We start from the raw sequence: 26,551 nt of genomic DNA on the forward strand, positions 1-26,551 counted from the left end.
GTAGTAAAACAAAAGGGCACCGTGGAAAAAGGAAACAACTCACTGATGAGCAGACGGCGTCACAGGAGGCAAGGAGCACGTGGAACAGATTTTGAAAGAACACAGCAATCTTACGGCAAAGAGCACAGGAGCAAACAAACTGGTGTTTCACAGGCAGCATGCAAACCAGTAGTAACAATCCCACGTCCTCCTCCTGCAGCCATGTGGCTTAAGAGCCCTTGATGACCAAGTGGCTACAGGTGTGCCTCGTGGCGCCGCCCACTCAGGGAGTGAAGGGATCTACAAAGAAACACAGGTCAAAGGGTGACAACACAAAGATGAAACAAACCTAACAGTACCCCCCCCTCAACGGACGCCTCCCGGCGGCCTACCAGGCTTGTCAGGGAACCGTTTGTGAAAGTCAGAAATTAGAGAGGGGTCAAGAATAAGCTTACCGCCAATCCAGGAACGTTCCTCTGGACCGTATCCCTCCCACTCTACAAGATATTGGAAACCCCTACCCCTTCTCCGAGAGTTAAGGATCTTGTTAACAGAATAAGCGGGATGGCCGTCGACCAACCTAGGAGGAGGAGGTGACCTGACTGGAGGGCTGAGAGGACTAGTAGAGACTGGCTTGAGACGGGAGACATTGAAAACAGGATGGATATTAAGAGATGCAGGGAGCTGGAGCTTGACTGCGTTAGGGTTGATGACTCGTTCCACTGTGAATGGGCCGATGTATCTAGGGGCCAGTTTCTTGGAAGTAGCTGCCAGAGGGATGTCCTTTGATGATAACCAGACCTTCTCACCGGGTCTATAACTTGGAGCTGGGTTGCGGTGGCGATTCGCTAGCCGTTGGTTCCGCTCTGAAGTGCGTCTTAGGGCTGCTCTGGTGTTGCGCCAGGCACGGCGGACACGGCGTAGGTGCTGGAGCACAGAGGGAACGGCCACATTAGATTCCAGGGATGGAAAAGCTGGGGGCTGGTAGCCGTACACAGAATAGAATGGGGAAACACCTGTAGCAGAACTGACCAAGGAATTGTGAGCATATTCCACCCAGGGAAGGTGTGTAGCCCATGAAGCAGGTTGTTGGTGGCAGATGCAGCGGAGTACTGTCTCCAGGTCTTGATTGGTTCTCTCTGTCTGTCCGTTTGATTGCGGATGATAGCCCGAAGACATGCTAGTGGTTGCACCTAGGGCTTCACAAAAACACTTCCACACGGCAGAGGTAAACTGAGGGCCCCTGTCGGAAACAATGTCCAAAGGTATGCCATGGGGGCGGAAAACATGGAGGATTAGAAGTTTGGCCGTGTCCAATGCAGATGGGAGTTTGGGGAGGGGAACAAAATGGGCCATCTTGGAGAAACGGTCAACTATAGTAAAGATCACAGAGTTGTTGTCAGAGGGGGGCAGTCCACAAACAAAATCCACTGAAATGTGTGCCCAAGGGCGGAGGGGTAATGGGAGTGGGCGGAGAAGTCCAGCCGGAGCCTGGTGGGAAGCCTTACTGCGTGCACACACTGAGCAGGCCGCTACAAACTGCTTCGTGTCCACTCGACAGGACGGCCACCAAAAACGTTGACCAAGCAGGAACAGGGTGCGGTGGAAGCCTGGATGGCAAGCAATCCTGGAACTGTGTGCCCAGGTCAGAACCTCAGAGCGCAGTGTAGGGGTGACGTATAGCAGGCCAGGTGGACACTTCGCTGGGGGGGTAATGTCCTTGAGGGCATCTGTCACTCTGCTCTCAACCTCCCATTGGAGAGCGCCCAGGATCCGGGTCTGCGGAAGGATGGGTTCAGCCTCAGGGATCTCTGAAGAAGGGGAAAAGAGTCTGGAGAGGGCATCCGGTTTACTGTTACGAGAGCCAGGGCGGTATGTAATGGTGAAATTGAACCTAGCTAGAAATAGGGACCACCGTTCCTGGCGAGGGTTAAGTCGTCGTGCGGAGCGGAGGTAGGCTAGGTTTTTGTGGTCAGTAAATACAATGAAAGGGTGGGTGGAGCCCTCCAACCAATGTCTCCACTCCTGTAAGGCTAAGACGACGGCCAACAGTTCCCTATTGCCTATGTCATAATTACTTTCGGCAGGTGAGAGACGGCGTGAAAAGAAGGCACAGGGGCAGAGTTTACGGTCAGTGGAAGAACGTTGTGAGAGCACGGCCCCGACCCCGGAATCTGAGGCATCAACTTCCACAATAAACTGGCGAGAGGGGTCAGGATGGGTGAGGACGTTGGAACTTATAAACAAGGATTTAAGCTTTTTAAATGCCGCGTCTGCCTCTGGGGTCCAGACAAATGAGACTTTAACGGATGTAAGCTTAGTGAGAGGTTCTGCGACTCGACTAAAGTTGCGAATAAATCTACGGTAAAAATTGGCGAAGCCCAGGAACCTCTGCAGCTGCTTCCTTGTTATAGGAGTGGGCCAATCGACCACGGCTTGTATCTTAGCCGGATCAGCCTTGAGTCGCCCCTTCTCCACAATGAACCCCAGGAAAGACGTCGACTCGGAGTGAAAATCACACTTCTCCGCCTTCACAAATAACCGGTTTTCCAGGAGTCGCTGAAGTACTAGTCTAACGTGATGTATGTGTTCATGAAGGGAAGGGGAAAAAATCAGGATGTCGTCCAAGTACACGAACACAAAGCGGCCTAGCATGTCACGTAGCACATCATTGATCAGATTCTGAAACACTCCGGGGGCGTTAGTGAGGCCGAACGGCATAACTAGGTACTCAAAATGCCCCATAGGTGTGTTGAATGCCGTTTTCCACTCGTCCCCCTCTCTAATTCTGACTAGGTGGTACGCGTTCCGAAGGTCCAATTTAGAAAAAATTACAGAGGAGTGAAGTGAGGAGAACGCGGAGTCGATAAGAGGAAGTGGGTATTTATTTTTGATGGTTATGTCATTTAGCGCCCGATAATCAATGCATGGTCTTAATGAACCATCCTTTTTGTCCACAAAGAAAAACCCGGCACCTAGAGGTGAGGAGGAAGGGCGAATGTGTCCGGCTGCAAGGGAGGTGGAGATGTAATTTTCAAGGGCTGCGCGTTCAGGATTGGAGATGTTAAACAGTCGGGAGGTGGGTAACTTAGCTCCTGGTAGGAGGTCAACGGCACAGTCATAAGGTCGATGGGGTGGGAGCTCCATAGCCCTGTCCTTACTGAATACCTCCTTGAGGTCATGATATTCCTTCGGAACTTGAGAAAGGTCAATCTGTTCAGTGGGTGAAAAGTGAGCAAAGGGTGCATGAACGGACGCGGAACGGAGGCAGTGGGAATGGCAGTACTGGCTCCAATTGGTAATAGCAAGTCTAGACCAATCAATGCAAGGATTGTGAATCTTGAGCCAAGTGAGGCCTAGGACTAGAGGTGCCGAACGAGAAGGTACTACAAAGAATCTCAGCTTCTCAAAATGATTACCGGATACTCTTAGGGTAAGTGTCTCGGTTTGGTGAGTAACGTGAGCCAAAACGCGCCCGTCGAGCGAACGAACCACTTTGGCCTCCTTAAGACAGAACACAGGGATGTTATGCAGGTTAACAAAGTTGTAATCCAAAAAACAGTCATCTGCCCCAGAGTCAACAAGTGCACAGATATTAAGGCAGTTCTCCTCCCAGGCGAGTGTACCTTTCAGTTGAAGGCGCCCTGGCGACGCTTCGACGGTAGACTGGCCCACGGTGAATGCTCCTCCAGTGGAGGTCGGGCGTCCTGCAGGTCGAGCAGGACACTTGGTGATGACATGATCAGCACGGCCGCAGTATAGACAGAGATGCAGGCGCAGCCGGCGTGTCCGCTCGGCCGGAGTAAGACGACCACCTCCCAGTTGCATGGGTTCCTCACTGGGTGCTGGACCAAAGACTGCTGCGCTGGGAACCACATCTGGAGTTGCTGGTTGCAGGATGGAGATGGAAGAAGACTGGGTGCAAGTAGGATTTCGTTGCTCTGCATAGTGCTCTGCCTTGCGCTCATTGATGCGGTCATCGAGCTTAATGGCGAGGGAAATGAGCTGCTCCAGTGACTCAGTCTCATCTTTTGTTACGAGCTCATCCTTTATATTAGAGTTCAAGCTGGCTAGAAAAATATCACAGAGGGCTGTAGTGTTCCAGCCACTCTCTGCTGCGAGAATGCGAAAGTTTATTGAGTGGTCTGCCACGGAAGCCTTGTGCTGGCGTAGAGCCATCAGACGGCTGGCTGCCTGGCGCCTTCTTAAGGGGTGGTCAAACACTTTGCGGAACTCAGAAATGAAGCCAGATAAAGTGTCCCGTAGCTCCGGACGATTCTCTAATATAGCCAGTGCCCACTCAGCAGCTCTCTCCGACAGGAGACTGACCATAAAGGCTACTCTTGCTCGGCAGGTGGGGTAGGTGAAGGGTTGCTGGTCAAATACCAGTTGGCATTGGTGTATGAATTGTTTGCACTTTCCACGGTCGCCAGCGTACCTTGACGGGTGAGGAATTACTGGTTCCTTTAAGCCACTGGCAGAGGAATGAGGAACAGATGGCAGCAGCTGGGGAGGAGTGACTATGCCATCAGCTGGAGCCGACAAGGTGGAGCTTGTTCCCTCGCTGACGAGCCGGTCCACGTTGCTGGAGATGGACTGGAGAAGCGTGGACATATCCCTGATAGCCAAATGATGTTCGCTAATCATACTTCCATGTGCCTTGAGTGCAGCATGCACCGGGTCAGACTCTGCGGGATCTGTTTGCATGGTGGGATTGTTCTGTTGCGTGCAGTCAGGTAGAGATCCCAATATGCAGAGCCAGACACAATCCAGGTAAAAATAATATCTTTAATTTAGTTCAACAGGAACAAAGTAACAACCAAATAGCAAAAACTTCTGAGTCCAAACTGAGGTAGAACGGTGCAACTAAGGTAGTAAAACAAAAGGGCACCGTGGAAAAAGGAAACAACTCACTGATGAGCAGACGGCGTCACAGGAGGCAAGGAGCACGTGGAACAGATTTTGAAAGAACACAGCAATCTTACGGCAAAGAGCACAGGAGCAAACAAACTGGTGTTTCACAGGCAGCATGCAAACCAGTAGTAACAATCCCACGTCCTCCTCCTGCAGCCATGTGGCTTAAGAGCCCTTGATGACCAAGTGGCTACAGGTGTGCCTCGTGGCGCCGCCCACTCAGGGAGTGAAGGGATCTACAAAGAAACACAGGTCAAAGGGTGACAACACAAAGATGAAACAAACCTAACAACTATTTAGTTATAGATATACTGTAACATTTAATCAATATTTCTTAAATAGTATTATAATAATAATAACTATTAGGCACATTCACTAATTATTTATATTGATTATACAGTATATCGTATTTCCATAGTGGCAAGGGGCATTTATTTACTCATCTCTTACTCATTTACTGCAGAGAGCACCATTATGGATAAGATATTTATTGGTGTGAAGAGGGCTCCAATTTTCCAATGCTTCCAATCTGGGATTATTGATATCAATCTCGGACAACTGTCATTATTAGTTTGCCAGGTGAGCCCAATTAAAAGAAAACTTCTTAAAAATGATGTTGCACATTATTAAGCATGCCACAGATTTCAAGCAATATGAGAAAGAAAAAGGAGCTCTCTGCTGACAAAAAAAGCGTCAAATTAGGGCTGGGGAATATATTGATATTTTGAAAATATCGATATTTACTTTAAGCACGATATCAAAACCAACCATATCGTTCATATCGGATTTGCGCTGTATCCCCCTCATCCCTGCATGCAGGAGGAGGGAGGAGGGGCAGAGCAGAAGCCCGGCGGCTCCAGTCGAAGCGACGTCTGCAGTGGAAGACTTTGTCAGCAAGGAATAAGCTGTAGCTCAGTAATGTGAAGGTACTTCGAATTCAGAGCATAAAAAATAATTTTCACCACCTTAAAACTTGGCACAATCTCTATTACGAGGAATTTGTGAAGCTGCACGCTGTCTGCCATGCTCCAGTTGCATTCCTCATGAAAGGAAAAGCAAAGTACTGTGCTATTATAAATAGGTGTCCTATCACATTTCTACGATATGGTCCTCATTGCAACAGTGGAAAAAACGGCTTTAAAAACCTGCTGAAAACTTTTTGTGATAAAAAAGATTATATTTTACTTTTTCTATATTTATTTCAAAAACAGAATGGCCTACTTTATTTTATTTTAGATTTTTTTATGTGCATCTTGCATTAAGGTTTAAAATGAAAAAAAAACATGTTAAGTATTTATTTTAATAAAACAAGATAACATGCATATTACACGTACATATAACACGTACATCTAAATGCCGTCAAGTGCTCAACAGATTTACTCTGCCAGGGAGAAGTGTGATATACAATTCCCCTGTTATACAGAATTTATTTGACTTTGATGCTTGTTATTAAGCAAATTTGGAGCGACCGGACCGGAGCAGGAGGGGACAGAGAAGAAGGGGGACAAAAAAAAGAGAGACAAAGACAACAGCAGCAACAACAACAATTGTGACAACAAGAACAGAACAACAGAAACATACAGAACTACATCAGCAAATAAATGTCTGTGACAACTATAAAGACGAACAAGGACAGACATAAGGACAAAGGACAAAACAATATCAACAACCACAATGACAATGCTGTCAATGACAATCACACATAATAGTAGTCATGAAATGATGAACTATGATCATGATCACAATGACAATACTGCATTGAAACAGTCACACATAATAGTAGTCATGAAATGATGAACTATGATAGTGATCACAATGACAATACTGCATTGAAACAGTCACACATAATAGTAGTCATGAAATGATGAACCATGATAGTGATTACAATGACAATACTGCATTGAAAAAGTTACACATAATTGTAGTAATGAAATAATTATCTATGATAGTGAACAGAATGATAATTACTGTAATGCACATCATTGTAAAAAAACTATAGTCATACTGCTGATATCACCGTCGCTGTAATAACACCAACAACATATAGGAATAACACCCTGGTTAACTCAGTGAGTAATGTGGGGAAGTACGTATGTACTGTGAGTGTGCATATGTACAGGTATCTCTGTATGTGAGGAAGACTTCATATATATAAAGGTGCAAGAATGTGTGGGCGTGTAATTGTCACTGAGAATGCATGAAAGGAAAGGGGCCGCCCTCCACCTCCCAGAGAGCCCCGCCCCAAATAGCAAGGCCGAGCCCTCGCCGCCAGGAGGCCACCATGCCCACAGGGGCAGGCAGCACAAAGATCAGTGCCCCAAGAGCCAGCCCAGAGAGCCATCCCCCCCGGGAAGACCAGCAAGGGGCCGAAGAGAGGTAATCCCAGCCAAAGACAGGGCGCCGGCGCGCCGGAGGACAGCCAACCCCTGAGACCAGCGAGAGATCACACCCCACAAAGGCAGACGAGTACCGGGGGCCACAAACCGGCAGGCCCAGAGACGCCCCCACAACTAGAAGTTGTGCCGGAAGCGCCCCCCGGAGACCGCCGAACCAGCCCCAAGAGCGCAGAGGCGCCCGCGGCATGTGTCAGTCCAGGGGAAGCACCGCAAGCCGCCCCCCCGGCGCAAGCCCCGGCATCAACAGGCCCCAGAGGGCCACCCCTGGGAAAGGCAGGCGAACCAGACAAAGGTATCCCACAAGCCAGGCCATCCCGGGCGAGCCACCACGACGGCCAGGCCCCCGACCACACCCCCGACCCTGGCGGGCAGGCGCCGCGGAACAGGCACGAGGCACCCCAATCCAGCCCGCCCCACTCGTGTATGTGATAAGGTGTGATTGTGTCTATTATGCAATTAAAAAATAATAAATAAATAAAATAAAATAAAAGAGGACAGCTATGAAGAGCTGGTCTCTGTGTCCCTGAGGGGTGTATCTGTGTGCATGTATATGATAGGTGTGTATGTGGATGATAGCTAATGATGCAATTAAAATCGGGGGACAGCTGCCGCTCGGAGGGCCCGTCACCTGACCAGCCCCCCCAAACCCTAAGTGTCTGCTCTGCGATTAAAATTGGGGGGCAACAGGTCAGTGGCACGGCAGGGGCAAAGGAGCCCCGCAAGGCAGCTCCCCTCCTCAACCACGCCTGACCGTAGGTCACCCCCCAAAGCCCTATATGTATGTGAGGTGGTGCAGTGGAACCGGAAGGACGGGGGCCCCTTACCCCAACGCCGCCCAAACCGAGCAGGGGGGGACCAAGGACACATGACCGACTGGCCACCCACCACAGCCCAGGCTCGGGCGAGCCACAGGCCGCAGGACACACCACAGGCCCTACCCGGCCCGCCAGGATGCCCAGTCCATCCCACCCAACCCCCCAGAGGCAATACCCCCAGCGCCCCCCAACACCGGAGCCCCACCGGAGGTAGCGTCCACAGCGCCACCCCCAAACCGCCAAACACCACGGACCAGCCACACGCCCCAAGGCAGATCCAACCGCCACTAGGACTGCGGGAACCGCGCCCACGCGCCCCCCGCATACCACCACGGCCGGCAAGGGAGCAACACTACGACGACCACAAGAGCACCAGACCCCACATTGATTTAGATTTTGAAACTCACTTTGCTTAAAAAATATCAGGATATATATCATATATCGATATTCAATCTAAATATATCGGGATATGACTTTTGGTCCATATGGCCTATCCCTACGTCAAATATTGCAATGCCTTGGACAAGGAATGAAAACATTGAATAATTCACAATAACTTTCGTACGGTGAAGAAATTTGTGGCTGATTCAGATGACAGATTGTGCTGATAAAGGCATAATGAGAAAGGTTTCTGCCAGACAAATTTATCGAATCGAGAGAGCACATGCTAAAAAGCCATTACAAAGCAGCAAACATGTATTTGACACTGCTGGTGCCTCTGAAGTCCCATGAACCTCAAGGTGTAGGATCCTCCAGAGCAGGGGTCTTCAATTTAAATTGAGTAAAGTTTGTTATGCACATTTTTTTCACAGCGAAGGTCCGAACCTTATTTTGCCTTAAATTACGTCAAACAGACAACGGTAGTTCATATAAATATCAAATGTAATGACACCCTGCACATCATCCTACAACCAGTACTTCTCAAATAGTGGGGCGGGCCCCCTGAGGCCTGAACTCATGGTTTGGCCCCCTTTTTTCCCCTGACTTCAACCCAATTGAGAACCTATGGAGCATCGTTAAGCAAAAAATCTATGAAGGTGGGAGGCAGATCACAACAAAACAGCAGCTGTCAGAGGCTATTCTGACATCTTGAAAAAAACCCTCCAAAAACTCACAAGTTCAATGTAAGAATTGTGAAGGTTATATCAAAAAAGGGATCTTATGTTAACATGTAACTTGGCCTGTTAAAATGTTAGTGATTGAAATAGCTTTTGCTTTCAATAAATATGACCTCCTTATGCTGCAAATTCAACAAATGACCATTTTTTGGTTCTTTACAACCAGTGAAATGCTTTGAAATTCTGTTGTGCATAATAATGTGGAACAGTGCATTTTAAGTTTAGATTTTTGAAAAAAGGCCGCAGGTTAGCGTGATGGTCACACAGTCAGGAGATTGGGAAGACCTGGGTTCGAATCTCCGCTTGGACATCTCTGTGTGGAGTTTGCATGTTCTCGCCGTGCATGCCTGGGTTTTCTCCGGGCACACCGGTTTCCTCCCACATTCCAAAAACATGCATGTTAGGTTAATTGGTGACTCTAAATTGTCCATAGGTATGAATGTTAGTGTGAATGGTTGTTTGTCTATATGTGCCCTGCAATTGGCTGGTGACCAGTCCAGGGTGTACCTCGCCTCTCCCCCAAAGTCAGCTGGGATAGGCTCCAGCATACCCCCGCGACCCTAATGAGGATAAGTGGCATCGAAAATAGATGGATTTTTGAAAAAATTACTGTTATCTTTGGGAGGTTTGTTCAGTAACATTCAATTTGTACTTTTAGGTGGATGACTTGAAAATTATGATGACAATAATTTACATTGACTATATAGCAAAGTCAGAGAAAAATATCATTTGCATAATTAATTTGGAACACAGTGCAAAGAATATTAAGTACATATAGTACATGAAGAATGGAAAAGTAAAGAAAATGAAAGATATGTAACTTTCTTTATATAGATCAGTTACTAGAATATTACAATGTATGTATTGATTCTACATATGTTGCATATGTTTCTTTCTTTGGTGTCTCCTCAAAGGACGCAAACAAGTGCTCACGCAGAGTTCCCTTCGAGGCTGAGGGTCGTTACATAACAGTCGTCATCTGATCCCCCTGATGTTGAATCAGCACATGGGCTGTCGTCGTTTGCCACTCGGCTCTGACCTTCAGCTTTGTGTACACTGTCCGCTTCTGCCTACAAGTCATTGGCACGCTGTGTGACAAGCGTACACAGCTGTCACTCACTTGCAGAAAAAGTCAATATGTGGATGGGTATTCTATAATATTCACTTTCAGTTGACTTTTTAATGATGTTCTAACAGTAATATGTGTCCCGAGAGCCTGTTTACAAGCACCAAATGTGAGAAAAAGTTAGCATCTACCTGACGTGTTTGCTCCACTTTTGAGAGAAGAGTCACTCAAACAATCAACTTTAAAGTTTCTGGTTTTCATGACATCATGAAGGAAAACGTCCATCCTTGGTGACATGATACTGCCTCTGAACCACCCTTACCTACATAAGCACGCCCCGTTTATACACCCACCACTTCATGGACAACAGCTTTGAGAAAAAAAGGCTTCGCTACACATCCTAGAAAGCCTGGACTATCTGTCGGTCATTTGTAGATGTGGGAGCTGTAAGTTTGATCATTTTGTTTTTCTTTAGCAAATAGGCTAAGCTTGCTGTTAAAATGTGAGTGTAATGTTAGCACTGTAGCCCACATACAGTCGCTATGCTAATGTTGCTAACGTTTGTGTCCTCCTGTCCCAGTCCTTAATGTTACGTTGTTGTATGTGATATATGGTGTCTATTATGTTGGACAAGTGCAGAGTTAGAATGTACATGTAAAAAGTGAATACTTCCACACACTTCCAAAACACTATTTGACGATCTCTATTTACAGCAACATGGAACATGGGACCTTTAAGACAGACTCAAGTAATAGACTGACTCTATTTTCATGATTTCTTGTGGGAAAATGAAAGTTACACAGGTATCTTTATACAGTCGTTCCTCGTTTATCGTGGTGAATTGGTTCCAGACACGACTGCGATAAATTCATTTTCACAAAGTAGCATTCAATATTAATAAACTGAATGTTTTCGTAGTTAGAGCATAGAATACCTGCTTGTGACTTTCTGAATGCGGTTGTTACCATTATTAGAGCCACGTAGACATAAAACAACACCCCTATAGTCACCGTTACACTCCTATTATTCTTTGTTTACAGCACATTGCACAACTGCAATGCGCAGGCTACGGGATCACTGCAGGGACACAAGAGATGGCCGCCGTTTTAAACCTAGCATGCTCAACAGATTTACTCTGCCAGGGAGAAGTGTGATATACACTTCCCCTGTTATACAAAATTTATTTGACTTGATTTATTTGAGTAAATCTGTTGAGCACTTGACGGCATTTAGATCTACAATTCTATCTGCTTTAAAGGCTGGACAGGACAGGGGTAAAAAATAAAAAATAAAAAAATAAAAAAATAAAAATAAACCTAGCATGCTACTGAGCTAACTAGTTAACCTCCACTTTATTTATTCTAAACTTAAGAAAGGGTTTCAAATGGAGTGGGAAAGGACAAAGTAAGAAGCCAAAAACGTACCACTTCCACACGGAATGGGAGAACATTTTTTCACTCTATTTTGTCTGACATGTCATGGCTGACCCACGCAGTGTGAAGGTAATCTAATCTAATATCATGTCTCATCGGTGTAACATTACTGACGCCTAGTGACTACAATACTACAAACAGCGGCCATTTGTTAATTCATACATTTTTGAAAAAACACCATGTGATGTTTGAACTGCAAAGTAGGACAACTGTACACTGATCCCTTTCAAAACCTGCTTTGACCAAGCCTGATTCGAGCAGCCGCTAGGGAGCAGCTCAGCTCCAGATGTGTTGCATTAAAACCTCCTGTCGTATCCTTGACTACACTTGCTCATAAATCAACGAGATCCATACGAAGAACAGACATCACAGAGGCAAACGCAGCTTGCTTTTCGCTGCTACTTCTCCTTTGAGCTTTGACACAGTGACTCAGCATAGCAACAAAAAAACATCAATAGCTTTCTTTTTTCGAAAGGGAATGAAAGAGGGAGGATAAAGGAAGAGCAAAACAGCAGGCTGGGAGGTGTAATTTCAATGTAAATTTGCCATGTGGTAAGAATCCTGCGCTGACATTCCTGACATTTGCCAGCTTTATGTTCTTCATGCAACTTATGGGAAACAGTTTATGTCTCACGCACGGAGCTTCACTTTGAGGGTGATAAAAGAACAAATGCAATGGAAGTGGAAATGAAAACAGTGACTGTTGATTATTATTATTCTAACCTTTGATATGACAATTGTGACATATGCTTTCCCATTGCTTTTTGTACAAGTAAGTAATGTTCATTTAATACCAGTGGGAAGACAGTTGGGTTTCATACGTGGATTATGTTCTGGAATTTGAAGAAAACTGTCATGTTTTGAGAGAAGATTTTGAAAATGCCTGATTTTTGTTAATGTTATGGGGGAAAATACCACCTAAATGCTTCGAAATTAAAGCAAAAAACATGTTAAATCACCTGTGCAAGGCCCGCTGGCTGGGCAGCGGAGCGTGTAGCTTCTTTCTTCAAGACAGTGCATGATATGCTGCTTGCTGCTATGCCTTGGTGAACGCGCTTTCACAAATTCGAGGACAAATACAGAGAGATATGCTGGCGTCATGTGTTGATGTCACATGATTGGCTGTGCTATGTTTGGGTCATGTGGTCATTGATACTACATATAATGTTAATGAAAAAGGAACACTTGCAATCTGCATGTACTGCATTTCACGTCTCCTTACTTTTGTGCTACTTTTGACACCATTTTTGCAATGTGCTAGTAAGGTTAAATGAACTAAGTACTATGAAACTTTTTTTTTTTTAGACAGAACTGACTTTTGACAGATCATGACTGTGTTATATGATTTATTTATATGCGATTTTTTTTTTCCTGCCATAAATAAGGCGTCAAACAATAGCGAATACACTTTGTCAAGATTGGGATAGAATTGTCCCGCATAGATGCAAGCAAGCTGGTATTTACCTCCCCCCACAATTACAGGAAAATGAAATATGTGTGTGCATTTTACACCACTGCACTGCTGAGTTAACGACTTGTGGTTCAACTATTTTGGTATATTACCAAGACAGGGATCACTCTTTTTTTTTGGTTCAGTCTCTTTTGCTAAACAGTTCTTCACACTGTCCATCCATCCTTTTACAATAGCGCTTAAATGTAGTTCTGTTTAGGTTCCTGGCTATCTGGGTATGGAAGAAAACAGGATGGTTTTACTTCTGGAACTAGTTTCAAAATTCCACGTTGAAAAATTATTAGCTGGTGCTTGAAGTAGGCCATTAAAAAAGATCACCCATCCTCTAAATACACGTATCCAAGAGAATGCTCGGCTTAAAACAGCATAACTGTAAATAATTCATTAGGGATGTAACAGTATATGTTTCTACAGAGGATTTTTTTAGTACGGAACAGAGGCATAAACAGGTTTCCACACTGTACACATTAAGAGAGGGACAGGAAGCGTAATTTGTTTTTGAGTGTGTAAATGCGTGTCACATTTAGTAAATGTTTGTTCGATCTTTGTTTTTCAATTTTATTTTGTTAAATGAAGTAAAAATTATATTATTACAATAAGTACAACAATATTTTCTGTCTTAAAAATGTAATAAATAAATAAGTAAATAAATAAATAAATAAAATACTTTTTGAAAGCTTAACTCTTAAAATTTCTGAATGTCAGCATCATTTTTTGTGACATTCATTATTATTACTCATTATTATTTCTGCTGAATGGTCTGGAACTCATTTGTCTGGATGAATTAACAGTGAAACACACTCAACAAAAAAGGCCACCAAAATCTTATAAAGTCATTTCTTTTATTTAAAATATAAAATGTTCAATCTATGTTGAAATTAAACTGTTGCAAAGTAGAAAGAACAACAGATGGTTGATTTAGTTGCTTGGCACAGATGCGTTAAAAGGGGCATGAAGTTATTAACGAAGAAATGGCTCACTTCTAACAAACAGAATTACAAAAAAGCAGCATCCACATTTCATTTAATTTGCCATTTACATGACACAAATCCTTGCCAATGAGGCAAAGAAGGCATTTGAGAACTCTCGAGTCAAGTTGAACCACAATACAACAACAACAAAACATTCCCAAAATACTCAGGGAGGGCAGACAAGCAGAAATGTCATGCATGCCAGTGCAAATTACACAGTGACATTATCTTGGCACTAGAAGCGTCTTCTCTTTTTGTTTGATTTCATTTGATTTGATTTCTTTTCCAGCCATGAAACAAAGAAACATCTTCAAAGCTAAAAGGAATGTTGATGCATCATTTATTCTTCCAGAAAAGAAACAACAGAGGTCATCGCTGGTTAGCTGCGAGCAAAATCTGCAGCATGTTGGGTTATAGTCTTCAAAATCAAAAGAGTTCTTGCGCTGATGTGTTTTTTTAGGACAATCAATTGAAAGTTGTGACAAAAACAGCTCTGATTTGACTGTTGTTAATCCAAAATGTATGTGTTGTTTGTTACTCAAAATCAATATTGTTCTTGCTCTGACCAATTCCAATTTGAAGTATGCAAAATCAATAAGGTTCTTGCTGTGACATAGAACAATTCCTATAAGTTTGAAAAACGATTGTTTGAAAGTGATGACTTATAAATTAACTGCCATTAAAAAGGGTTCTTCTGACATAGAACAGTTACTCCTATAACTTCTAAGGGCAGTTAGTTGAAAGTCACGATGGTCTGAGTGCCGAAAAGGACATGTCCTGGCTCCTTTGGTGGTTTGTTAGATATTTTGAAAATCAGCAGCTCTTGCTCAGATGTAGGCCAACAATTGCAAAAATTTGAAGGTTTGATGGTTATCAAGCGTAAAAAAAAAAGTATCATGTTCTAATGCAGCTGATTTACAGCTATAGAGCTAACAGCTATACCTTGAATGTGTGTGTTGGATATTGTGAAAAAAAAATCAATAGCGTTATTGCTCATAAACATAAAACAAACTTCCTATATGTTGAAAACAACTTATTTAAAAAGTGGGACAAAACAAAACCTAAAAAACTGTAAGGGCTAGCAGGGCCAATGCCAGCTGGAGGATGTCATTTAAAAAATCAAGTAGGGTTGTATCCGAGACACAGCCTGATTCCGGTTATGAGGATGATTGGTTGAGATGAGTTGACATGTTTTGAGGTGGCTGACATCTGCAGTATACCTCGGGTCATGATATTTGATGTAGCAATTCAAATCAAGAGGGTTCTTGCTTTTAAATATTTTGCCATTCACTCCAGTTTAAAGATGTGAGTGATTCAAAGCAATGACTGCCAAACCAACATATGCCACTGACCATACGAGCAATGAACATGTTTGAAGATAATTGTGATTTACAGACTAGTCAAAATGAAACCACAATTATTACTGTTGTATATAATTCAAAATCAACTGCGTTTTTTTCTAAGAACATTTTCTGACGTGGTCAATTTTAGAACACTTTGGCTGATTCTATGTTAACGAGAAACCAATATTTCCAATTGTAGATGATTGGTTAAAAATGAAAAGTTAAGTCAATTTTATTTTGATAGTGCCATTTCACACGAGATGGATGTTTGGTGACAGAGGCAAGGAAAAACTCCCTCTAACAAAAATTTTTTTGCCTCAATTTGTGTGGAAAAGGAACAAATTCCAGCTACCTCAGCTATTGTAAGTTATTGTTCAATATAATTGGTTCTTGCCTCTCACCCAGACCAATAATATTTCCAGTTTGAAGATGATTGGTTGGGCATTTGTGTACACTGGTACATAACCAAATTAGGTCAACTTAATTTCTCTTGTGCTCTCAACAAAAGTTATTGCAGCTTGGTGATGGAGGCAAGGAAAAACTCCCTCTAATGAAGAAACTTCAGTAAAAAATGAGACTGGTCGAGTGTGGGGCGGCCGTCTGCCTCGATCTGTAAGGAAATAGAACATGTTCCAGATACCTTGGACATTGTCATTGCCATCATTCAAAACCAACAGGGTTTTTGCCTGTCACCCAGACCAATAATCATTCCAGTTTGAAGATGGTTTTGTCAGTTTTGACTGGTATATTGTCAAGCAAGGTCACTTCTATTCTTCTATAGTGTCTGTTGTTTGGTGACAGAGGCAAGGAAAACTCCCGCTAATGATGAAACCTTGACTGTTCGAGTGTGGGGTGGCTGCCTTCCTTGAAGAAAACCCATAAAAGTCGCTGGAGTCCATGTACTGAGCAGGGGGATTAAGGCCACAATAGTCGTCCTCATGTCCAGCATATTCAGTGAAGAAATATGTGTTGTTGGCCAACATTTGGTTCCAGAAAGGCAAAAATGCTCACTTGGGTTTTTAAAAATAGAACCCTCAGTGATGCACCTGTTCTATAAGGCTTTTTTTTTACATTTACAATATACTGTACACTTGCAAGTGTGAAAAATACAATTAGACTTATGATTAGGCTGTGTGAGACGACTGTACAAGAAGCTTATTCCACTTGTGAGGGTTTGTTTGTATGTCAAGTAACATTTTGTACCTTAGTCTTTTTTCCAAAATAATCACAGTACATCCATCCTTTTAAAAGGGTGTCCCGTCCTCTGTGCTCCATCGTCACAATACAATCGCCCGCCCTCTTTGCCTTTAGTCCGTCAGAGCAGGGGGGGGTTGATGGGGTCAGTTTGCAGAGCGCCCTGTCCTGCTGCTTCGTGGAAAGCGGTGGACTTTGAGGTGTTTGGATAGATGATCGCTGCGGGCAAACTTCTTCTCGCAGACGATGCACTGGTATGGTTTGACTCCGGAGTGGGAGCGTCTGTGTCGAGACAGCTCATCCGATCTGGAGAACCTGCCGGAGTGGGACACTTTAGTGCACTTTTTCATTATAAAATGACTGAAATGTGTGTGTTAGCATGATGCAGGCACTCTTCAAGATGACAGGCTTAAGGATGATTGCTTGAACGGTGGATTGTTCAAAATCAACAGGATTCTTCCCATATTAATTTGAAAATTTGTTAGAAAATGTTTTTCAATAGCGCGCCAGTTCACAACATTATAGTAGCTTAGCGAGAGAGACAAGGAAAAGCGCCCTGTAACAAAATTAAATTAAATCAAGGTGCCAAACGTCTTATGAAAAAAACAAAAAACAATGTCAAGGTATTTTTATACGACAGTAACCCGAGTGGTGTGATGCGATACATGTGTATTGGCCTGCATCCTTTTTACGTAGTTAAAGACATGGCCCAAATTTAGCTCCCAACACATGAGAGGCCAAAAATCCTGGTCTATTCCTGGCCTTGCCCAGCTCTGGTGGACTCCATGGGTTTGGGTATCTTGACAGAGGAGCTTTAAGTGGATGATGGAGTTGTGTCTGTACATGGCGGGCCTTTAAGTGTATGTATTCACAAAGACTATAGCTCAAGTTAATCAATAACACGGATTGATTCCCCCTATTTTCCTCCCTAAGTGATAACTCATGGTTATTTCAAGTCATTTCCACCTTAGATTACGCAACGCAAGTCTATTCATCATTTTTAATGGCTCTGCAATAAAGAGCGGAGAGCTAAAGCGACTATTACAAACGGAAATGCAAGATCAGAAAGTAAAAGTATTTATTGGTGTAATGATTCGTGTTTATGAGAGTAGTGATACGCACAATGCATCCCAGCTAGCTAAATACTTTGCAAGTAGTGTAACATTGCAATGTTTAAAGACCCAAAGTAGTGAGCACTGTCATTCATCCATTTTTTATGCCGCTTATCCTCATTAGGGCTGCGGGGGTATGCTGGAGCCTATCCCAGCTGACTTTGGGCGAGAGGCGGGGTATACCCCGGACTGGTGTAGGGCGCATATAGACAAACAATCATTCACACTCACATTTATACCTATGGACAATTTAGAGTCACCAATTAACCTAACATGCATGTTTTTGGAATGTGGGAGGAAACCGGAGTACCCGGAGAAAACCCACATGCAAACATGTGGAGAACATGCAAACTCCATACAGAGATGCCCAAGCGGAGATTCGAACCCAGATCTTCCCAATCTCCTGACTGTGAGGCCTGTGAACACTATCATACGTTTAGTAATCAAATTTATATATTTTTGATTTTATAAAGGTTAACTTGTTTTGGGCTGCATCTGTGCCCCAAACCATTTTCGCATTATGCCTTCGCCATTAAAATTAAGACTGGCCGTTTTGTGAACATCATACGATATAGAGCTTAACTTCATTTTACACTTAAGTGGCAGTTAATAATGCTATGTTTTTAATTTGACTGTAGAGATTCTATTACTTTTTATATGGGAAAAATTCATTAAAGTTAGGGTGTAACGATTCATCTCCGACATTGATGTAACGATTTATATTCCTATGATTTAACTACATCCATCTGTGTTCAGCAAGTTGCCATTCCGAAGGACATGTATCAATCTAACATCGTTTAAAAGATAATCAACCGATTGCATTGATACTAGGAGATAAAGCATTGGATTTAAGCATGGCAGGCTTTATATGGATGTGTGTTTTTTAGCACTGTTAATGATTAAGACGTTAAACGTTACTTCATTCAGTCTGCCTGTTTCTGACGTCATCGCCACGTGCCAGCAGACAACAAAACATAGCATGGCTGATGGCAGAGGACAAGCTAGCAAGAAATAATTAAACCACCATTGCAGTCTAGCGTGTGGAAACACTTTGGCTTTTGCAAAGAAGGAGATGTTCTAAATAAGTCGCTCGCTGTTTGTAGGATATGTAAAGGTCAAGTAAAATACCATGGCAACACGACAAATCTCTCCAACCACCTACTAAGGTGCCATGGGACACAACGTTGAATGACCAGGCACCTCTTCCAGTAGCAAGTAGCAGGCAAACCTACTGTTAATTCAACCTGAAGAGATGTTGGTTGCATTTTATTTTGATATTAATGTTGTATTTGTATTATTTTATGTTGAAAAACAATAGCAAAAGTAGCAGGTAAACCTACTGTTAATTCAACCTGAAGAGATGCTGGTTGCACTTTATTTTGATATTAATATTGTATTATTTTTATGTTGAAAACAAAAGCAGAAATAGCAGGTAAACCTACTGTTGAAATGTTGGTTGTTGCTTACTGTATTTTTTTTTATGAAAATTCATTGAATTTTGAAAATGAGACCAGCATCAACCCAATGAAAACTAGCATCATAGGGTTTCTTTGCATATTTCTGACATATTTGATGACCAGTAAACACAAAAGTCCTTGTTAAAACGCATAGCTGGGTTGTGGAACCTATGACAATGAGCAATATTTGAACCACCATGCAATTCTAATAAACAAAAAGCCCCAAAACAAATGTTCATAATGTATAATATTAGTAAACATTTGGTTGATGGCTGTCCAGAAGTACAAGTACAGAAGTACATGCAAAATGCTTGTAAAAGGAAAAACACATTATCAGAGATTTGTGGTAAGGGGAGGCCGTTGAGGTCGAGCCTCATTTGTTGATGAGAAAAAAATATTAATATTTGTCAACTGAACTTTATTATAACTGTATTTTCTGTAAAATTCCAGTCGTTTTTAACATTTTCGTCAGTAGAAATCACTGAATTTGCACATTTCCTCAACAAATACAAGGCAGAAACCTAAGATGTGGCCACCATTAGAGTCGCTTCTTGGCTTAGTGCGTAAGCCCCGGTAACCGTCTGAATGCACACTGAGTTGGATCGTGGCATTTGCAAGTTTAATAATATAATAATATATAATATAGTAAGTAATATAATATAATAATATATATAAATGTATAATAATATACATAATAATAATAATATAATGTTTGCAGAAACATTTATTAAACACCTTGACTTTCTGCAGCCAGTGCAATGTCTTTAATGTAAGTGTAACATCATTATTCTTGCTAAATGTACAACAAAATACATATACCGGGTAAATGTCATACGGGAGGCAGTTGTAGTACCGATGCAACCTGAAGAGGTCACGCTTGCATGAGCTGGAAGGTGCTTGTCACGACTCCTATCCTTTCAGTGAGGAAAAGCCAGTGTTTAACAAAAACATATAACTATTGAAATACACAAACAGCAGTGCCAGCTAGAGCTAGATTTACCAACGAGTCAAATGCAAGATATTCTTATTGTCTGCTGAATGAGTGAATGATTTTGACTGCCAAGATCGAGGATTATAAAGAAAGCTAAGCAGGAGGTGTTCAAACTTTTACAACAAAGTATCAGAACCTTTCCCGAAGAAGAACAGGGTGCATGTACTTCATACACAGATAAAAGGTAAGAACACAAATGTTTTTCAGTTAATAAGACAATAAATACATGGGTAAGAAGTATCTGAAAACAACTTGAAAACATTTTTTAACCAAAGTGAATTTTTCTCTTTTTTTGGTTATCCTCTTGATGAGAAACCTGTATTAACATGAAAAAAACTCCAAAGGAGTCATTGCCTCACCAGCGATGAACCTCACCACATGTCACTGCATTATATTTATAATACAATAATACAACAAAAGCACAAAATAAGCACAAGACATAAAAAAACGAGTTAAACATTTTAAGAGTATGTAAGAAAGAATACTGTAGTCAATTATAAGACAAGAACCAAAACAATTATAATTACTATTTTCCCAAAGGTCTTGGGGATCATCAAGATGTTTTCTGGCAAAATTGAGATGAGCCTTAATGTTCTTTTTGTTCAGCAGTGGTTTTCCTCTTGGAACTCTGCCATGCATGCTGTTTTTGCCCAGTGTCTTTCTTATGGTGGAGTCATGAGCACTGACCTTAACTAAGGCAAGTGAGGCCTGCAGTTCTTTGGATGTTGTTATGGGGTATTTTGTGATCTCTTGGATGAGTTGTCGCTGCGTTCTTGGGGTAATTTTGGTTGGCCGACCACTCCTGGAAAGGTTCACTACTGTTCCATGTTTTCGTCATTTATGGATAATGGCTCTCAGTGCGGTTCGCGGAAGTCCCAAAGCTTTAGAAATGGTTTTATAACCTTTTCCAGACTGATAGATCTCAAATACTTCCTTTCTGCCGGGGTGCAACAGGGGGAGCATTCTCTTTTTCACACAGGACCATATAGGTTTGGATTTTTTAATAATAATAAAAAGTCTTATTTTAAGTGCATTTTGTGCTCAGTTGTGTTGTCATTCACTAATATTTAAATTTGTTTGATGATCTGAAATATTTAAGTGTGACAAACATGCAAAAAAATAAGAAAGCAGGAAGGTGGCAAGCACTTTTTCACACCACTGTACATTTGCAATCTTAAATATATTGTGCACCATACTCGACCCTATATATAAATGACTTCTGTAAAGTCACGAAAGACCTAAAGATTGTATTATTTGCAGACGATACTAGTGCATTTTGTGCAGAAAAGAGCTGGAATTCCCACATTAAAAATATACAACACAAAGTGGCAAGAAATACTTCAATACTGAACAAAGCAAAATTCGTTCTGGATGAAAAATCACAGAAAAATCACATACTCTCTATTGTTCTCTGGTGTATATAAGTGTATCTAAGTTATTGGATGGAGATATGGAGGAAATCCCAACCAAAGTACTCTTAATTCACAAACTGTACCACAAAAAGGTCAGTTAGGACAATCCACAAAGAACACAAACCATTTATTCTTAAAATCACAGTTAATACAATTTGATGATCCGGTAAACTTTCAGAGAAAATGATGCATAAGGCAAACAATAACCTGCGACCCAAAAACATAATACAATTATTCTCAACAAGAGAGGAGAAATATGACTTTGGGGAAAAATTTAACTGAAAACGCTTATTCCCTCAAACAACGCTAAAAACCTTCAGCATATCAGTATGCGGAATGAAATTATGGAACAGATTGAGTAAAGAATTCAAACAATGTACTAAAATGAGCTCTTTGAAGAAACAGTACAAGCGGTTAATGTTTACAAAGTGTAAGGAAGAAGAATCCTGAATCACAGCGGGCAATGCTGTGTCATATGACTACTGCACTAACTACTGTACATAGTCTTCATTTCTTATGACAACTTGACGTACTACATTGTCTGTACTCACTCATCATCCAACTATGTTTCTGTCAACGACTAACTTTTTCATCACTTAATATTAAATATATATTTTTTTATTTATTTGAACGTTATATAAATTACCGTAAATTCCAGTGTATAAGCCACTACTTTTTTCTTAAACTTTCAATCCTGCGGTTTATACACTAATTTATGGCTAAATTCTAATCTCATGACATCTCCTTTACTTCAGAACTACTAATAATTGTTTAAATACTGTGCCGCTCACGAGTCCGTGAGGACACGGTAGCTCTTCAGAAGCCAATCACAAGCTACCAGTGCACTCACAACAAGCTTGTCAACCCATGGGACCTTGCAAGAGGTCATTATCTATAACAGCATAACAAAATAAGAGTCTGACTCATGGTGTCATCTTACTAAGAACACTAAACTCATCACACAGCAACTTAACACTCAAAAGGTATCCCCGACTAAATATACAAACATGTACCAATATGAGTTTAAAAATAATTTTAAAAAAAAACTATTTTTAAGTTTTCCCATAATGTATTGGGTCTGAGCAACTCATTCATTGGGTTGTTGCAGTGACCAGCTTGTCATGAGTTTTTTCATAGCTCATGATTAGCTCTTATAAAAAGCTGCCTGGTCCTCACAGACACGTGCGCGCCGCAATATGTAATTTTATTTTTTGGACATGTGAGCTTTATACACCCGGCTTATATATATCCAAATCTAGTTTTCCCTCTAAAATTTACAATTCTTAAATCCTATTGTACACATTGTATACTGCCTTATCATTTTCCTATGTTATTTCAGAATTGGTAAAGGGTACATGTTGAATACAGGAAGTGAACACGTATTAATTGATGGGAAATGGAGAGGGGGTAGAATTAAATAAGCTTTGCCTCCTCCTACTCTTATTTTGGACATGTGCAATTGTGAATTGTCATATGTGAACTATTCCAATGTAACATAGATATATATGTTAAAAATAAATTACCATAATAAAGTACAGGCATGCAAATGCAGGTTTGTTGTCATGTGGGGTTCCGGCTGTATTTGTGACATACCACTGATCGACTCCTTACACTGCATGTTTACTTCAGCCTGAAAATCATACGTGCATGTGCTGGTATTTGGCCAAAAATCATGTTTAAAAGGTTGCATTCAAGACCGTCATATGGGCATGCAAACGCAGGCTTGTTGTCACGTGGCGTTCCACAGGGCTCAATCTTCATTCCCATTATGTCTGACATGTGACAGCTTCTACAGATGTTCAATGCAGCTCTTAGTAATAATAATAATAATAATAATAATAATAATAATAATAATAGTGTGTGTCACAGTGATATTAACAATGAGCAAAAGGTGAAAAACCACATACATGAGCAACCAAGACAGGTCATGCCTCAAACAATACACTGAGGGGAGCAAGATGTTCTTTTGCACACATTGTGGGATGGGCACATCATGTGTGTATCATCCGTATCCTTTTCACAGCACCTCCACACCAAATCGTGTGAAGTTTATCACCCTCTACATGTTCAATGTGCAGCATGCAAGGTCACAGAGTTCACAACAGTGAGGGTATTGGAGGGCAGCTTGGTCCAGCTTAGCGTGACAACCAACTGCCTTGAACATTTTGCATATCAGTGTGGAGGAAAACACATACAGTGCAGTACACAGGGTTTTGTTGGAACTTGTTAATACATTGGAGCCAACAGAGGAACGTAGGGTAGGGGTGGGGCCATCTTTTTTGTGACACACCTGTAATGTAATGCAAGTATTACTGAAAGAAAATTACTTTCATGGAACCACACACTGTCATGTGTTTGTTTGTTGTAGCGTGCCAGCACATTACTACAATTTGTCCCAATTTAGCAACAGTGCAGTTTCTCGCCTACAGTTAGTCCAACATATACTGTAGGATCACTGTGTTATTTATAGCATTGCATTAAAGTAATAAGGTTTATTATGTTATTATTGTGAGAGTCAGTGTAGCCCAGGGGTGTCCACAAACTTCTTCCATCGAGGGCCACATATTGAAAAATCAAAGAATGTATGGGGCCACTTTGATACTTTTAGATATTTATTTTAAAAAAATTATAAAATCATAATATATAAATTATACAGTGTTATACAATTATACAAAATATTAAATTATGCACAATTATAATACATATATATATATATAATTTTTTTTTTTTTAAAGGTTTGCATGGTATCATTATTAGTTATTAGTTTCAACATGTCCGCTTTTTGTCTTTACATTGTGCATTTTTTTTCCAGCTATATTTTTTTTTTTATTTTTGTTGTTTTAAAAATGTATTTTATTTCTACAATGGGCCACAAATGGTCCCCAGGCCACACTTTTGACACCCCTGGTGTGGCTTCTAATAAGTAGTGGCTACACGGAAACTGTAGGTTTCTGCGAGTTCTGTCCCTAGACTGTGACGTAAGTCGAGTTTTAGTGTAAGTCGGAACTTATGCCTAAGTCACTCACATTGTAAACAGAACACATGAAACATGCCAATTTCTGCACATGTGCAGGTTGTTGCGCATGCACTTTGTGACAAGTGAATTGCGTACCCGATTCACTTCAGTGACTGACTCATAAGAACTCCAGTCAGTAATTGGAATCATGTTTTTCATCACTAGTTCATCCAAACCACACTAAACAGTTTGTAATAATCGAAAATCAAGTCGTCATGCCCATCTCCAGTTAGCTTAGCACCCTACAACCACAATAATACCTCTAGAGGACTTGTCTTTCAACCAGCCTTACACAGTATAAGCTCAATAAAACTCACGTGGACCAGTGCCGCGTCAACAAAAGCTGTCCTCATTCTCCTGTTGAAGGTGTCACAAATCTAAAGATAAATCAAACACTGTGACCGCCTCAGCAACAGCGGCGTTAACATTGCTACAAGGAACAAAAGAATGCATCAGCTGACAATCTGCTGATGGGGTGACGGCCTGTCAAGTGCGTGCACGGGCGGTGTTGCGTGTTATGACGGCAAAAGTGTTTAGGTTTGAGCACGGTCATCGAACACTGATCTCACATAAGAGTCTTCTTGCCGGTGGGAGGTGAACACGTGCATGTGTTCTCTTTTAGTGTTGACATGTTAGTTTTGCGTGACTATTCTGTAAAGCATGAAGAAAGCAGAAGGATAAAAGGAATATTTGGCAGAGAGAAAATATGACTGTGTGCAAGTTATATATGTAAGGAGCTCTGCCAATGAAATACGACCCCCCATTCCTCACACATGGATCTATTCTGAAGTTACTCGTATGAGGACGGCCTGGGTCACCTCTAGCTCATGGCAGGGGAGGAGCAGGAGTGGAGGAATGCATATTACGTTATAATACTGATGTCATGTCATAGCTTTAAAAGCTTACTTTTGGCAGTTGGCAACATTTGGAGATTTAAAGACAATAATGTTAAATTGGAAGGTTATTATAGGTGGAATTTTCATTTCCTTAATGCAAAGTGGGAGTTTGCATGTTCTCCCCGTGCGTGCGTGGGTTTTCTCCGGGTATTCCGGTTTCCTCCCACATTCCAAAAACATGCATGTTAGGTTAATTGGGGACTCTAAATTGTCCATAGGTATGAATGTGAGTGTGAATGGTTGTTTGTCTATATGTGCCCTGCGATTGACTAGCCACCAGTCCAGGGTGTACCCCGCCGTCTCGCCCAAAGTCAGCTGGAATAGGGCTCCAGGATACCCCCATGACCCTAATGCGGATAAGTGGCATAGAAAATGGAAAGATGTTTTATGTAAAATATGAACATTTTTTATTATTTATAGTTATATATCGACTCAAATATGAGAAAAGTATAAAGAGTATGGGGTTTTCTTATATTTGGGGACTAAAGATTTGTGTTTTTTGTCTTAAGTATTGTGCCCCAAATGGGGTCTTGAAAAAGGGAGCTGTCTTATGTTCAATGCAGGATTTTATGATGAAAAGTGATGCAACTGGCATTCAATCCAAAGGTAAAAAAAAAAAATCTGCAAAAATGTTGTTTGATTTTGTATTTTTTAAATATAGAGTTTCACGGAAACTATGCACATTTTAATATCATATCATATCATATTACATTGTATAATATCACATCATGTCTGTTCAGGACAATGTCAAAATCATATCATATTAGATTTTTTCCTTGGGGAAAAAAAAACCTTAAAAGAATGAGATTGTCTTATATTAATTTATTTCCAGTTTTTGAGAAAAGGAGGGGTCAAATTATATATGTATTTTATGTATGACAATGATAACGTCATACATTTAAACATCTTTGAGTTTTGTGGTTTAGTTCTTTATACAGTGGTTAACTTCTTTTTACACTTGTATGAC

General features: G+C 41.6%; 1 protein-coding gene across 3 annotated transcripts in view; it reads right to left on the bottom strand.

The window, feature by feature from the left end:
• LOC129180948 (Krueppel-like factor 15) overlaps positions 1-26,551 on the bottom strand; it is a 35,011-nt gene that overhangs the window by 838 nt on the left and 7,622 nt on the right. For 2 of the 3 annotated variants that reach the window (XM_054775385.1, XM_054775376.1), the window contains one exon: positions 14,031-17,015. The exons of the other annotated variant lie outside the window; for it this stretch is intronic. In XM_054775385.1, coding sequence (XP_054631360.1) covers positions 16,847-17,015 — 169 coding nt within the window. In that variant the 3' untranslated portion in view covers positions 14,031-16,846. Of the gene's footprint in view, positions 1-14,030; positions 17,016-26,551 lie in introns of those variants that run through there. 3 annotated transcript variants of the gene reach the window in all.

The sequence above is a fragment of the Dunckerocampus dactyliophorus genome, chromosome 1 (genome assembly GCF_027744805.1).
Source record: "Dunckerocampus dactyliophorus isolate RoL2022-P2 chromosome 1, RoL_Ddac_1.1, whole genome shotgun sequence".
Classification (NCBI taxonomy): Eukaryota; Metazoa; Chordata; class Actinopteri; order Syngnathiformes; family Syngnathidae; genus Dunckerocampus; species Dunckerocampus dactyliophorus.